The sequence below is a fragment of the Melanotaenia boesemani genome, chromosome 11, assembly GCF_017639745.1.
Source record: "Melanotaenia boesemani isolate fMelBoe1 chromosome 11, fMelBoe1.pri, whole genome shotgun sequence".
Taxonomy (NCBI): domain Eukaryota; kingdom Metazoa; phylum Chordata; class Actinopteri; order Atheriniformes; family Melanotaeniidae; genus Melanotaenia; species Melanotaenia boesemani.
The window spans coordinates 4021437-4038469 of record NC_055692.1 but is presented as its reverse complement, the minus strand read 5'-3'; the positions used below and the strand labels follow the sequence as shown (position 1 = coordinate 4038469).

Sequence of the window (17033 nt, the reverse complement as noted above, 5' to 3'; positions counted from 1 at the left end):
GTTAAACCGCAAATAATTTAAACGCTGTATGTCTTAAAAATTAAATGAACAACTGCCCTTTTCTGTTGTTTGCATTAAATCCAGTGATGAGTCTACGTGATTCGCTGGTATACCCGCTGCTGTGTGTGTGTGTACGCGTTTGTGTTGCAGTAGATGAAAACGGCTTTCCCATTAGTGTTGGATGTTTGGTTTCTAGATGCTGCTTTAGTTCAAATATAGACAGAAAAAGAACAGCTTTATTATTTGGTTATTTACTGATGTTTTTCCAGGTCACTGGCTGGTCAGTAATTAAAATGTAAAACACTCTTTAAAACTCTTTATGTTGCTCACAATATATTTATATTTGGAATACAAAACCAGTCTTTCATGATCTTACCTTTGTGTGGGTGTATACTTTATGTATTACTGAGGTTGGTGGTTCTTGCATGTGTGTGTTGCACAAATACTAAATACAGTATATGGTCTGACAGTATGTATGTACAATATAGAAATATAAACAAAAAAAGTATATAAACATGTAAAGACAGTTTCCATGTGTTCATTGTAAAGTCTGACAGCAGCAGGGAGGAAAGACTCGTGGTATCTCTCCTTCCAGCAAGGATGGATCAGTCTGTCCCTGAAGCTGCTCTCCAGAGAGGACGGCAGCCTGCAGGAGGTGGGACTCATGGTCCAACATGGTCCAGTTTTGCCAGGACCCTTTTGTCACCTACCTCCTGCACTGAGTCCAGAGAACAGCCCAGGACAGAGCTGGACTTCCTGATGACTGTCCAGTTCTTCCTCTCCCACTCTGTGATGCTGCAACTCAAACCGTCCTAACAAAGATTTCTCATCTTCCTCATGTCATTGATGTGAGCCTGTTGTCTACAAACATCCTGTCCTGCCCTTGAACCCACTCCACACTAATGACAGTGGAGAGCGTGGCTTTATCCCTTTCTCCAAAGTCATCAAAAGTTAGACCTAAAAATAGACATGCAGTCGATTTCATCAGGTAGTTGAGAGATTCTGCACCCTGTGAGTTTTCTCTTGGTGGAACACCACACCGACTTGTCACTTTCTCTTATCCTGTATCCTTCCAGGTAGAAAACCTGCCTCTTACCAAAACTTGACTGGGCAAGAAGGGTGTTAGAGAGGCAACACAGACCATGTCCAAACAGAGACGAGTTTAAGTGTGTCTGCTAAAGTTTACTGTTATCACGGAAGAAGTGTTTTGGGAGCCCAGAAAGTAATTTTTTAAAGCAGGTGGCAAAGTTAATAAATCTAAAGCACTATTTCTTTGTTTCTGGGTTTACAGCCCAAACCCTTTTTTCCTGAGCCCAGGACGCCACAGCCCCACCTCTACCTGTTATCTGTTTATAAAAACTACTATAAAACTGTACATTCCACAGAAGTCAGCTTAACAGAAGAGCAAAAAGAAAAAGACAAAATCACTACTTATGGAAAACTTGCCAACTGTCATGTTAGAGGCCAAAAACATCTAGGAGAAGATCCTCTACTTAGATAAGAATTAAACTGAACTATGCGGCCATCAAAGACGACACTGTCTGGAATAAACCCAACACCTCTCTGTAGCTACAGGATTGTTGTTCCCTCTTGTTTTCTTTTTCAGAGGGAAGTAAAAAACGTGAGAAGAGTGTGGTTGAAAATGCTGGCTAAAGCCAACTTTGTTTTAACAACCTTTCAGTTTAATAAAGTTCCAGTAAGCAAGTGGAACTGCTTTAAGCATCTATTCTGGATAGCTAAGAAACAAAACCCAAACATCATCTGCAGTGAAGCACGGCGGTGGCCGCATCATGATGTGTGAACATTTTTCATTATCAGGACTGGAAAACTGGTCTGAGCTAAAGAAATGATGGATGAAGTACAAAGAAAATTCTCACTGTATTTGGCACTTTGATTCCCTTTTGTCTTTTTCATTTTTTAATAAGCTTCTTTGTCAATTTCTCTTCACCAATTTGAATAATTTTTCCAGATGTTTACAAAAATACCCGCCAAAAAATCCATTCAAATGAAAGATTGTAGGTAAAAAAAAACAAACAAGAAAAGCAAAAAGATGTCAGTGGGCTCATACAAGCCGCTGTAAGTAAGCTCTGTGGTGTATACCACAAAGAGAAAAAACCAAGGCTGCCAAGATCAGCTATGTGGCACTATGCCTGAGCACAAAGGTGATAGTGTGATGCTGCATGAACACTGGACCAAATGAATATAAGGTGCATTTAAAGAAAAATGTCAGAACATCCTTCATGTAGCAAATGTTCCAACACCTGGACCTGCATACTGATTTCTTTCAGCTACTTTATTAGACACCCACAATGCATTTCAAGAAACAAGAATTACTGAAAGGCTAGCAACCGCTACAAAAAGGCCTCGTGAATTATGACAGATCTATAACAATCTTTGGGATTAATCTTGTCAGGGACAGGGATGATTAATTCTTTAAAATCCTAAAAGATTAAGAAGTGATTTGTATCTAACGTCTCATTATTCTGTTTATTTGATGAAGCTGTTTCTACTGTACAGCCCTTTGCCCCAAGTTTATTCCTTAACAAGGGTCCCAGGACAGTCTAGTACATTTAACACGATTCTCTTTGGATTGATCTCTGGGCTCACTGTCGGAAAGCCGATGGCAAACTAGTTGATTAACCAAACTCACCATTTACTACTAGGCTTAAAACTCAGTACACGGCTAAATCAACAGTATGCAAGTTCTTTTACCATTTCAGACTCATTTATCCGTCCATTTCACTCTGTCTCTGCTTGTTGTAGAGCAGCAAAAGAGAAAAAACATCTTGGAAGTACATAAAACTTAAAAGAAGAACTAACAGTAACTCATCAGTTTTATCTAGACTTCTGCAAACCTAACAGGCCTTTCTTTCCCTTTAAAAATGGCATACTTCTAGTTGCCTACTGAGTGGCAACTGCAAACCGTTTACATCACACCTTTCAAAAGATCAACACTCATCTCCCCACCCTGATTCAGCACTTTGATGCAAGTCCTAAGAGAGAAGGTGCAGTGGTGACTGTACAGGCATTTTCATCCTGGGATTACTGAGCTGGAAGGTTCTGGCAGTCTGCGCTTATACATCTCACCTTCAGTTAAATGTCTGCAACTAAACCAACAGACAGGCGTGGCGGAGCTTTCAAGGATTTATGACAGCGTCGTGAAAGGATTCATGAGGGTGAAAAAATAAAAACATGGGCTGGTGGGACAATTTAACTTCAAGTTCAACGCCACCCGGACGTCCAGAGAAAATACAGAAAGTAGGAAGGACAATGTTTGTTTATTTATTAGTTAGAATAGCATACACAACTATGACATCATCACAATCTGGCCACAGATTTAAGCAAACGGCTGTAATCTGCACTTTACTGAGTCCCCCTGATGCTTATTCGTAGACGGTGTTGTGTTTAAACTGAATTAAATGAGCTGAAAGCCAATGAGTAAAAATGGGCTTTAAAAATGGACAATGTGGAGGCCTGCTGAATGTACAGGTTCCATAATTTAGAGAAGACCTTATCCCCAATGAGCTTCTGCAAATGAACCGTACTAGCAGACCAGGGCTTGTTTTAAGTAAACCTAACAGCGGCAGTGTGAATGAGGGGGGCACCTTTATCACTGCTGCACCACTAAACATGCAGCAGAGAAGCTGTGTTACTGGAGATGTTGAGCGGTGAAGATGGATGGAGAAAGTTCAGACATTGGAGTTGAATATAATCATGTATCTGTTGAGAGATACTTTGGTTTTAAAAGATCGAACATGGACCAAAATACTGAAAATGATGTTGATTAAAGTTGTCGGTGGATGCAGAGACACAAGAAATTGTCTGCAAACATGATTTGGAGAACCAAGAATGTCTGAAACTAAGATAAGCCCCCAGGTAAAGGTAGATGGAGGACACTGGAGTCGCTTGGACCGTGTTGGATAAAAGGTACAGACTATGACAAAATTGAGACAACCAACAACATGACAATTTATACAGCCAATGACCTGGTTCTGATAAGTTTTTTGTACAGTGTACAATTCTCATGACAATGGACATCTAAACCAATGTCCCTCTGGTTCACCCCCATTTGTAGCTGCACCGCCACCCCCTCCCTCTTCAGATCGGGTGATTGAGAAATGGTATGAAATGCTTCATTTGCGGTTTCTGAAAGCGAGATCGGGCGGCGACACAGAGAGGCAGTTACAGAAGGCCTGAATGAGCAAGCACAAAAGCAGCGATGCCCATCACGGGACCAAGAGCTGCATCGTACCAGCATTCTTTCTGGGGTGCTAGAATAAGACAAAGAGACAATGTGGCCATTCATCCCCAGTACAGTATGCTAATAATGTAGATGGGATGCTCTCTCACCACCTCCCCTCACAAACAGGGCAGATCAGATGGGTCAATAAAAGAAAACTTTATCAAGAGAAACACTCTGCAAATCATTTAAACAAACTCGAACCATAATGTTTAAATACAGGTTTAAAGGCTCATTATGATGTTTTTGTGTCCATTTATATACTAGATCTTAATTTTAGTGTTTGAGGGAAAGCATTTATTTAACTTGGTGTTTTTATTTTTATACATTCACTAATTTTATTATCTATTAAGTATAAAAAAGAGATAAACAGATATTGGTAGAGGTTCAGTGATGAAAACAACAGGTCAATAGGGAACCATCAGCAGCAAAGCTTTTAATATCCTCATGAAAGTCGCTTTACTGGTTTTAGACATACTAGAAGTTACTGGGAAGCTTTTGGAAGTTGTTGACTATAAACAAAATACTTAAATATTAAAATGGCTCAAAAATAATTTGACATGCCATTAAATGACACAAAAATTCTATTAAGAAACCTCTTAAACATGACAAACTTCTATTTCTTTTGTCATTTTTCAACTGTTTAAACTTTGTGTTAATTTTCCTATTTAATTTGCCTTGTCATTTATTAGTTCCATTTATTTATTTGATTTGTTTTCCTTTTTGCATTTTGCATTTTCCTTCTCTATTTATTTTTCCAAGCATATTTATTTCTGTTTCTCCTTTTTACATTTCTCTCTGTCAAAATCTGGATTTTTAATATAGCATGAGTATGAATTGTTGCTTATGCATTAATGTGTAAATAAATAAAACAAAAACATGTTATTCCACAGATTAATGTTTTGCTATAAACTCATTTATTCAGACAACCCGCAATAAACTTAAAGACCAACGCAGGGGTTTTAATGTGATTTTACACACTTACGGTTTAAAGAAATGAACACATAATAATTTTAATTATAAAATTATAATTATGTCTTTGATAACTGTTTCAAGAAAATCTGTAATCGTAACATTCCTACTCTGCAGACGGGATCAACTGTATGCAAGGTCATGCTCACAAAATTAGTTTATGCTTTATGTCAGGCTTGTGTCACCCAAATCACGGAGAGCAGTCAAAGCCAGTTTAGTCAAGCTTGTTAGGTGAAAGTTTAAAAAAAAAGAAGAACAAACACAAAAACACAACCGTAAAGAACAATGTTGCAAAACAGCTTGTAAAACTGCACCAATAGGAAGTGAAACCACTGAGCCAAACTCTTCCTGTTGATTAGAAAGAATCACATTTTACCAAGAATCCCCACATCACGCAAACACAAACCATCTGATCCGTACCTGCGGTGGGAAGTTTGTACGGCAGCCGTGTTACAGCTGTGGTCTGATGAATAAACAAAATAAAAATAGTGACATAAGGGCTGCTATCCATGTTAATCTGACAACCAGACATGTTCCAGAGGCAGTTTATCTGTTAGATCCTTAGTGGCTGCCCTGCAGAGAGCCTGGTGGAATATTCTGACTTTGAAGAAACAAACGCAAGCAGATTCACAGCAAAACACCACGTAGAATTAAATTTAAACACATCCTTGATTAAAAGAAATAACATTTATAACTCTGCTGTATAAGTTTTAAGGAAGTGTAACTGATAAACTAATAACTGGGTGTATTGTAATCAGTTATCCAAATATATTGTATGTATTTCCAGAATTCCAGCCTGTTAGATAAGTTCATGCAGAGGGGACGACATGCTCACAGCTGCATCCTGTTCCTACATGTTGACTCTGTGTTCCTCTTACAAACAGCTCGAGTAAAACCGCAGACACTGACGGACAGGAGGGAAATGACTAGGTTCCTACTCATCACATGAAATGTCCAGCTCTGCAGATCACTGGAAAAACAAGCCCCAATGATGTGGAGAACTTCTGACTTTGACATGTAGTGAATTTATCTGGATGGAACACCTGATAACCCCAAAGCCATGTGTGGGGGGAATCTCATGTCTTTCATTTAAGTGGTGCAGCAGCTGGAAAACAGCTGAATATGCTGCTAAGAGATGAGATGTCACATGACCACTTCAGTACGGAGACGTCAACTACCACAGTGATTCTGGATCAGACACTGTAGCACCGACATGATCCGCCCTACCTGGAGATTAATAATGACCTTATTTCATCCAATCTGAAGATCAACTTGACTAAAAGAAAAACGAAAACCTCACATAGGTGCAGACTCAGCCGTTGTTTTCACTTTGAGAAACTGCATCAGAGTTCTCATGTTTCTGATCTCATCTGGACAAAAGAAGTTAAACAAGAACTGTGCAAAAATTAAGAGGAAAAAAAAAAACATTTTCTGGATCAACGTCCTCCTTATTAAGTTCTATGCACTCAGGCCCTAACCACAATATTTTATATAAGACTTTAAAACTCTGCATATCTGACTTGTTCTGATGGTACACTGACTTTTACACACTTTACAATCCTTTTTCCCTGTTCCCACTTTACAACACCGCATCACACACTAGCAACTGGATACCGACACTGGCCGTGCTGAATACTGATTCAACAAAGACACTCAGGAAGTCATTACTGGAGGAAGAGTGTAAAAAGATAAGACAAGAGTCAGCACTGGGCTGTGTTTTTAGATGGATGCAGAATAAGCCGTTGTTAGGAGCTGGTAAGTAAAAAAAATTAATCTGAAAGTTCAGTAGCGCTGCTTTAATAAGACGCTGGGCTTCTCTGTCGGCCCACAGCTCTGCTTCGTTTCAGCTCTTAAAGGTTAACAAAAGAATTGTTGCTTACATGGACATTTTTTTCCAGATAACTTCTAGATACGGTATAATTTCCAAACCAATCGCCGTCACATCGTTCTACTCAAAATACTCAAAAGATCTTAAAATTAGACCCTGTTGATCTTAGCACTATCCATATTCAGAATCAGCCATGCATCTCTCATCACACTCCAGTCAACTAGCTTAGGTGATGCACCTCTAAACTGGTTGCCAACAGCTCTGATGGCAACTTCCAGCAGGATAATCCACCACACCACAAAGCTCAGATCATCTCCACCTGCTTTCTAGAACAAGACGATGAGTTCACTGGACTCCAACGGCCTCCACAGCCACCAGATCTCAGTCCAGTAGAGCAGCTTTGGGATGTGGTGGAACGGGAGATTCTCATCATGGATGCAGCAACTGTGTGATGCTGTCATGTCAATATGGAGCAAAACCTCTTAGGAATGTTTCCTTGTTGAATCTATGAAACCAAGAATTAAGGCCGTTCTGAATGAAAACAGAGTCCAACTCGGTTCTAGCAAGACGTTCATAATAAAGTGGCCGGTGAGTGTAATAGTTACAGTAAAAGCTCCTTCTGTGCTTCCCTGTTGCACATCAAATGGGAGGAGTATGTACAATCCATTACATCAGCTAGTACATACGCCAGATGCTAGGGCTGGGCGATATGGCCTAAAAATAAAATCTCCGATTTTTTATAACCAAATCCGATTTCCGATTTTAATCGATTTTTTTTCCTTTTCTTTTACAAAACATAAATAAACTTATTAAAACATTCATTTGTTTATATAGATGAATGCTAGCAAAAATAAAGCATATAATGTCATAGCTCTTCCACCATATAAACAACTTCATATCTTACATTGAAATATGCGACACAATGCATCCGTGATCTCTTTCCATCTGGATCCTTATCATACAGGATCCACTGCAGGAATAATTCCCCTGATGAAGGTTGTCTCTTAACAAGGGTTTGCAGCATTTCTCACTGCAGTTATACGTACAGCTAAATCCCAGGCGTGAGTGAAGGGTCACTTTACTGAAAATCTGTCAGACAAACACTGTTCTGGTGTGGAGGGAGGGCTAAGTCTGCTGCTAACTAACTATGGAAAAAAAATCCCGATTTTCAAAAAAATTAATCTCCAGAAATGAAAAAGTCGATTTATCGATTTTATCGATTAATCGCCCAGCCCTACCAGATGCTCTGCATAATTCAAGCGTTTAAGCACACACCCGCCTCAACTACATGGCAAATCTGCTGAACATGAATTGGTTTCCTCTGTGGCATGTAAGCTTATTTTTTCACGATACCTCATCCCAATAGCAAACATTGGAATCCTAGACCACATTAGAGGCTGGTCTAATGTGGTCTAGGTTCACTTGAATTCAGCAGAATCGCCCTTTACACATACGCTCAGCATGTTTATTTACGTGTTGACACTTTAGAGAAGTTCTTTCTGACATTGGCTTTGTTATCGGCCGGAAACTGACCAATCAGAGACACGTTAACCACAGTCTCCACTTCAGGAGTGTCAAAACTCGAGTGAGCGTGGATTGTTTAGCCGAGCGTTCAGTGACAGAATTGAGAGCGTGCTGGTCACTGCCACGAGGACATTGGTCCACATGTGCACAGAGTGGATTGATGGGTTCTCACAAGGGTGATTCTCTGCTTACAAACACTGTGTTATTCCCTCACAGTGCAGAACTGCCTCCTTGTAATATGCGTTTTCACTTGCGGGTACTAGTTTACTTGCTCGTATTATGTACACACACCCGGTGACCATGTGTGTTTTCATGCAAGCGGTGGGTTTTCAAGCGTGCCCCTTTTGGAAACGCTGTATTGAAATTTCTACTTGTAAAATCTAAAGCAACTTATCTGCAGCTACCTTTCCTCTCCACAACAGAGTCTGCGCTCACGTGCAGAGCAGATGTCTGACAGCACAGTAGCTGCTGGTTCAATGAAGAAGTTTTGAAGCCCATGAAACGATGTAATTCTCAGCATTTTGAAGGTGTGTAGTGCTAACAGTACAGCAGTGGCAGCCCGCCATGGCTGAGGAAACACTGTTATTACCATTTCTATCATCCAACTCCATCTTAAATGCAACGACAGGTTATGGTGGGACAGACTGCTGCACCTTTGACGGCACCACTTGGTAAACTTTAGTTACACACCATATGGATTTGCTGACATATGCAAAAACAAAGTCTAACAGGCTGCACCGTATGCTCTGGTGGCCCATCAAAAGATTTAGTTCAGGTGTTGAGCAGTGGTGTCAAACTCATTTTAACTCAGTGCCAGACCAGTAAAATACCAGCATAATAACCTAGAAATGAGAAACTCCTTATTTTTCCCCTTTGTTTTTGTGTAAAAGATACATGAATGTTTTCAAAATGTTAACATTTATTTCATTGTATCCCATTAATTTTGAACTGGAACTTTCTCAAGAAAAATAAGTGGTGTTCATCATTTACATGTGCAAATTACAGCTCACAATAGATCCACAAAATCACAATTTAACCCCCTGTATCTGGAACTAAAACAAGATCTTACATGATGATTAGAGTAACTTAACATTTTGAAAAGTACATATCTGTGCATTTCCATGTGTGTCGTAATCCTGACGACCTGAACTGACTCGCCTCATAACAGAAACTGAAGTCAGCGCTATCAAGTCAAAGATATAAGTTATTCCCCTGCCCAAGAAAAAACTAAAAAAATACAACCTCACTGTGACAAATGAGGAATTAAAGTTACTTTAATTTATTCTGTCATTTTTACCAAACTCATGCTGTGAGCCAGATTGGACCCTCTGGCAGGCCGGTTTTGTCACCTGGGCCCTATGTTTGACACCCCTGGTGTATACTATTTTTCTTGAATCTCTGTTGTAGTTTTGTTTTCAAATATCACGGTTTGAAGCAGCAAAAATAAAAACCCTGCTGGTAGCTCAGGTTGTGGGGGAGGTTCTTCTTGACTTACTTCTTAATGTTGTAAGGCTGCAAACTGAACGTAACAAATATATGACCAAGTGAAGCCCAGACAGCCAGCTTTTACTCTGAGACAGAGCAAAGGTCACTGTGCAACCTCCTGGCAGCAGAACCAGCTATAGCCACATCGTGTGATTATATGATGACAGACGTATGACCACTTGCAGTTTCTTTCTATTTTGTTCCTCTAAATTTGAGCGAGAGATCAGGTTTGCACTGTGATGTTATGTTGCATGATTAAACATGTTTTCAAGTCAGAAGCAGTTTGTTAGCGCTTATTTACAGTAGCTACAACAAGATATGTCCAATAATCCCTTTCCTCTGCTCATATTAATTACAGGACATCCCTCATTTTATATTTCATTAAAAAAGGCTGGTTTTTCTTTGGACATTTGGTAGTTTTTTTTCCCACTTATTGAGAGTCCAGTCATTGAACCTGACCACTATCAGTTGTTTAAGTCAAGCATTAAAATGCTTAAAGTAAATATTTATAAAACTTTTGTTCCAAAATAGCAATTAATGACTAGTTTAACAAGGACAGGGGCCTCGAAGACCAAGTTTTGGTTGAAAACTGAACCTAAAGACCACTTAAAATGGGTGTGTTCAAGAAATATTGACTTTTAAGCTAAACAGAATTGTCTAAACTCTGTTCCTATTGTTTAGATAGGGCTGCTCAATTCAGTCCGATGAGGACTGAAGTCCCACAGGTTTTCAATGTATCCCTGCACCAACACATCTGACTCAAACATTTTGTCAATGTGCATAACTTCTTAAGCTGTTAGCTCCATTTCATTCGAGTCAGGTGTGTTGCAGCAGGAACACACTTAAAAACCTGCAGCAGTGCGGTTCTTGTAGGACCTAATTGAGTAGCCCTGGTTAAGGCTAATGACTAACAATCCTTAGACAACTGAGAAATAATGAGAATTTAGTGGTTAAAATGGCTCTACATGTTGTTAGAAACAAATCTAAAGCACATTTCTTCACTTTTCAGTTATTATCACATTCCCAGGTAACAAAACGCAAGAAAATTTAACTACTTCCGGGCTCATTACAGATTCTACTGAAACAACTGGTTGTCTAAATGTCTGTGGAGGCAGCTCTACAACTCAAAATGTTTTTGCAATTAAATATACACCGTGATGGGCAGTGACCCGCTTCAAAACCAACAGCTGGTCTGCAAAACATGTTTGCCTCCACACTTCCTTATGCTCTTAACGAGATGGTTAAGTTATAAAAAACATGTTTAAAATTTTAAGAGGTCCATCGAAATGCTGAAGGGCACAAGTACAACTACTGCATGAGTCCTGTTTTATCCATTTTAATGCTGCAGTCTGTAATTTGGAATACTTTTTTTGGTTTTAATGTTTAGCTATTGTAAAGAAAGAGAGGTTCCTTATTTAAAAAAAATCCTCATGGGACTAAAGCAATGTGATGAACTGATGTGAGAATGCTGAACAAGGTGATTTTTTTACATGGCTGCATGTTGACAGAGCAGGGGGCTGGACCATTGTTAGCCGAGGTGGTGGGGCCAATCCCCAGCTGGAGGAGGATGTAAACCACAGCTGTATGAAGAAAAAGTTACATGTTTTGTTTGTAGCCATGAACGAAATCATTTGTGTTCCCGCTTAAAGCGCCACGATATGCAAAAAGAGGCGAACATATTTCAGTTAATCTATAGTTTGGGGGGAAATAAGAAGATTTATAGGTAAAGATCGACTTTTTTCACATAATAGAAAAAAACAAAGCTAGAGGAGCTGCTCTGCTTCTGTGTGGAAAAAAAAGCTCTTCAGACAAGGGATGGTGGGTGTGACCCAGAAACCCACAAAAAGTAGTACATACCCTCTGCAATGAGCTCCTCCACGGTGACTTGATACCGGCCGACTGCAAACACCTTCCCAAAGTAGCTGCTGACTCCGGAGCTGGAGCCGGACGCCCCTCCGAGTCCGCCGCTCTCAGACTTTGGCATTCTGGAAAACTTCTTCATCCTTTTAATTTCTCTTTCAGATCACCCAAAGCAACCCGTTAAGTCGTGGTAAATTAACCACTCAGTTCCAATTGAACTCGATAGTGTCCAACGTGCCCCCTATCTACTTATCTGGACTCTTTTCTTCTCCTGCATGCTCTGCGTCTGGTTCTTCTGGACGGACTACCTGCTGTCGGATAGATCGGCATTTAAGTGCAGTTAATAAAAAGGCGTCATGGTCAGGTGGTACAACCACAACGGTGTCCCAAATCTCTTGACAGCATCCACTCGCGTCAAAAACAAAAACTGGGTTCGTTAGCTTATGTGACACATACTGCTAGCTGGCTGCAGCCGTTGCTAGTATCCATGCAGCCACAGGACGCTCCCCCAACAACGAAAAGGAGGACACGAACAGCAACACAGGTGGCTCCGCCGTGGATAACACCTTCTCTGGTTGCAATAACTGTTTCTCAGCGATATATCCAACCCAACAGTCTTCTAAATGTAGCCGCGGCGTCGTTAGCTTTCCACACCCCGACGTCTTCACTTAGCTGGGGCGATATAGCTAGTTAGCTCCTCGTTAGCCGCAGAAGCTAACGAGCTTCGCTAGCACCCTCAGCAGTTCCTCTCCGCCCGAATTGCAGGTGGGCTAACTAAGTAGGAGCCCAGACCAGTGCTAGCAGTAAGCGTCGGCTGCTTTTCAGAAGCCTTCAAGTTAATTCTATTTCATTGTTTTTGTCGACTTCACTCCTCACTTTGTATTTTTTCTTTTAGCTTCGCCAACGTTAAACTTCTCGTGACTCCCCAACGACAGACTTCATATAAGTGGGTGGCTTGTTATTTACCCAATGAGAGTGACAACCAAACCTGACGTGGCCCCGCCCCCTCCTGTTGTTATGATTGGTGTGATTGGAGCTGTATGGAAGCTCTTTACTGCCAAAAAGCAAGAAAATTAAAAATGAATGAGGTTGCGCATGACAGCCTAAAAAATCACTGACAGAATATCTTAATTAAATGAAATAACAAAGTAAATATTATGAGGTAATTTTGATATGTGAAATACAATACTGTACAAGTCTTAAGCCATATGTCTTTTCTTAATATAAGAACATTTTAAATAGGCACAACCATTTATTGTATGCTCAAACATAGAGTTGGTTACTCAGGTTTTTATTCGCTGTATTACATTAGATAACTTTAGCTGTAAAAATCAATTCAATATTACAATATATATATTTATATATATACACACACACATATATATATATATATATATATATATATATATATATATATATATATATATAATTTCCTGGCACCCACCCAATCAAAACATTTCTAGACCTGCCCCTGTATAGCTGGAGTATAAATCCTCTCTACCACAAATCTACTACTTTGTTAAAGCTCAGGTCCGAGTCCTGGGAGCTTGAGGGTCCTTTGCAGTATCTTAGCTGTTCCTAGGACTGCCCTCTTCTGGATGGAGATGTCTGAAGTTTCTCCAGGTATCTGTTTGTGCCACTTCTCTAGTGTGGGGGACACAGCCCCCAGTGCTCTGATGACCACAGGTACTATTGTCATTCTGCACAAATGTTTCTGTATAGTATGTCGGCTACTTGTTTATATATATATATATATATATATATATATATATATATATATATATATATATATATATATATATATATATATATAACAATTATGCATAACTTTAATTAGTTTGGGTTTTTTTCTTGGTAGTAATAGGCTTCCATAAATAGCAGGCGACAATACTCCTATCTTGCTGGGCAGCATGAGGAGAACACTGAACACTGAACAGGCTGGAAAGAATGCAGCATGTGAAGACTTAAACAAATCTCAGGCTACACTGAACTGATGTGTCAGCTCATTTTTAAACATACAAAACCAAACTCTGATATGCATCTCTATCCAGTAGCACCCGTCTTCTTTTATAACTTCCTCGTGCCTGAATCGATTGCTTGGAACCCTCTTGAAGTTTAATGATCATCCTCTGTGGGAAAAACAATGTGATTCTTCACCCAACACAAGCCAATGAGAAAGGGGTGTGACAGCTGTTTCTGTGAACCACAGGCCTTCAGAACAAAGGCATGTGTGTGGGCTGGACAGTCCAACACAAAATTCTCAATGCCTTCACTTCCTCACTGTCCAACTTATGCAACATCACACAACCTCGCTCATGTCATCAGTTGCTACAAGCAGAAAATGTCTACTTCTGCAGATAAGTGGGTACAATTACCATATTCAGGTCAGTGGTTGGGGGGGGACATGGCTGAGATGGGTATTACATAAGAGATGAGGCGGAGCAGAGTCTGATCACATGATTGTATAAACCCCCATGTCTGGACACATCCTGTTTCTGCAGGGGGGAATCTTCCCTCTCTGACACACTTATTGTTGTGTTGTCTGTGCAGAGTATGCTGCCACCTGTTGGCATGTTTAGATACAGAAAAATGCAGATTGGTCATTGTAAGTAAAGTTAACGTACAAACTAATTCACAATATTTCAAAGCACTAAGACAGAGATTTCTGCACCATTTTCAAGATCAGAAATTCTCAACTACTTTCCTTACTTTAGACCCCAACATGAACATGTAATTTCCAGCTGGTGCTTGAGTTGTGGTACTCGTGGTGGAGTTGGATATTGGTTATTATAGAGCAGAACTTTAAGTCTTTGAGCTGTAAAAAATGTGGAACTTGAAGAAGGTGGTAACTAAAACAGAACCAAGACCCGACTTAATACAAATGTTGACTTAGAAAAACTGAATGAACTGAGGTTTACAATAAATGATAATATTTTTCTGAGCATAACACTAACATAATAAACTCTGAGGACTGTGCACTATTTGTTGATTTTAGTTCTGCCTTTAACACAGTTCAGCTTCGTCTACTCACTTTAAAACTAACGTAGATGAAGGTCAACCCCTTTTTTTACAACCCCAGTTCCAAAAAATGTGAAAACAGAATGCAATGATATGCAAATCTTATAAACCCATATTATCAACAGAACATATAAGATGTTAAAACTGAGACATTTAACCATTTCCATCCATCCATCCATTTATCCATGGACTCCATTTTCCTCCGCGGGTCGGGTCATGGGGGCAGCAGCCTAAGCAGACTTCCCTCTCCCCGCCCACTTCTTCCAGCTCATCCGGGGGTATACCGAGGAATTCCCAGGCCAGCCGAGAGACATAATCTCTCCAGTGTGTCCTGGGTCTTCAACGGGGTCTCCTCGCAGTGGGATGTGCCCAGAATACCTTACCAGGAAGGTGTCCAGAAGGCATCCTAACCAGATTCCTGAGCCACCTCATCTGCCTCCTAACAATGCGGAGGAGCAGCGACTCTGAGCCTCTCCCGGATCACTGAGCCTCTCACCCTATCGCTACAGGAGAGACCTGCTAGTCTTTGGAGGAAACTAATTTCAGGCCGCTTGTATTTGTGATCTTGTTTCCTTGGTCACCCTTTTTGTTCCAAACCAAAACCAGATCCCCTCAACACCTTGGCTGCGCCAAGAAACTCTGTCCATAACAGGATTGTTGACAAACTGCAGCCTCAGAGAAGTCCAACCCTCACTGAAAATGAACCTAACGTATTACTAGGAATGTGGATCAAGCTTTGGCATCGTTTGTACAGGGACAGCCCATTCGAGGTGTTCGGTACACCATAATCCCAGAGCAACCCCCCACACCAGTTCCGAGGAGACACAATCAAACACCTTCTTCAAGTCTACAAAATACAGACTGGTTGGGTGAAATCCCTGCCTCCCATGTTCCACCACAGGAACCTTTTCCAGGAAACGGGGTCTTTAAGGGGTCATTTCCTCGACCCCATCCACTTTAACTGCAGGGGCTTAAAAAAAACTCTGAGGCCCAGAAACACCCCTGGTATGGAAATGGTACTTTTAAAAACTACCTTAACCCTTTAGGGGTTGGGGCCTGCAGCACTGAACACTTAAGGTTAGTTGATTTTTCGATGCATTTTATTAGAAAACCAAAAATCAGGGCAAAAAAGACTCCAACATACCAGTTTTGGAGCAGTTTGGAGTCTGAAATTGAAGAAATTCAGATTAACGTGGGGTTTATTTTTTTCCACACATCACAGATTACAGGATAACCGATGAAAGTTTTCATTCAGTCTAATACAGTGACTAACAGTAGTACTTAGAGGAAAACTCCACTAGTATAAGTTATAACTCCCTAGAAGAGGAAAATAAGTTACAACATGAGAAATATGAAGTAGCCAATGAGAAACTGGTTGTAAGCGCCACAAAAACTCAACTCTGACGATGACAACAAGATAAAAACAAAGATCAATCCTGCAGGCTTCTAAAGCTTAGGCTTAAAAACACCAACGTCTATGAGGTGCAACAATGAACACCAAAATCACTTCTTATCCTCATTTACAAACAGGTTGTGAAGGATGCTTAAAATAAAAATAAACCAGATTTTACTGACTAATTTGTGCCAATCAGTTCTATCCAGACCTATTGATGGTACAACAGTTAAAAGAAGACGCTGTGTGTCTTAGATTAAATTATAACTTGGTGATTTTTTCTAATGCTTGAGGCCACCGTGTTTACAATAAATCCATCCAACTCTGAAAAGACTGAACAAGAAAAAAAAAATCACAGAGTTCAATCTTTATAACAAACAAAGTTCTGGACAGAATTACTCTACAGCTCACTCTCCCAGTTGTCAAACTCTGAGGAGTCTTGATTTAACAGCTTGTCCCAGTAGAAGTCCATGATGGCACTTGGCAGCAGCTCATCATCATCCACCAAATGGATGATTTTGATTTTCTTCAGTAGTTGATTTATACTTTTTGCCTCTGCAAAAGTGGAAAGGCATAAAATTAAGAGCAATATAAATAATATTTACCACATTTTGGTAAAGACCAGATGACTTTTTATGTCTTGATATACAGTCACTGACCACTTTATTACTGCTTAACACAAATATCTAATCAGCCAATCACATGGCAACAAC

General features: G+C 40.1%; 2 protein-coding genes across 5 annotated transcripts in view; both read right to left on the bottom strand.

Moving 5' to 3' along the window:
- bmp2k (BMP2 inducible kinase) overlaps positions 1–12864 on the bottom strand; it is a 49558-nt gene extending 36694 nt beyond the window's left edge. For both annotated transcript variants that reach the window (XM_041998335.1, XM_041998336.1), the window contains exon 1: positions 11907–12864. In XM_041998335.1, coding sequence (XP_041854269.1) covers positions 11907–12051 — 145 coding nt within the window. In that variant the 5' untranslated portion in view covers positions 12052–12864. The remainder of the gene's footprint in view (positions 1–11906) is intronic.
- Positions 12865–16009: 3145 nt separating this feature from the next.
- LOC121648314 (gastrula zinc finger protein XlCGF57.1-like) overlaps positions 16010–17033 on the bottom strand; it is a 151818-nt gene continuing 150794 nt past the window's right edge. For all 3 annotated transcript variants that reach the window (XM_041998325.1, XM_041998326.1, XM_041998327.1), the window contains one exon: positions 16010–16875. In XM_041998325.1, coding sequence (XP_041854259.1) covers positions 16721–16875 — 155 coding nt within the window. In that variant the 3' untranslated portion in view covers positions 16010–16720. The remainder of the gene's footprint in view (positions 16876–17033) is intronic.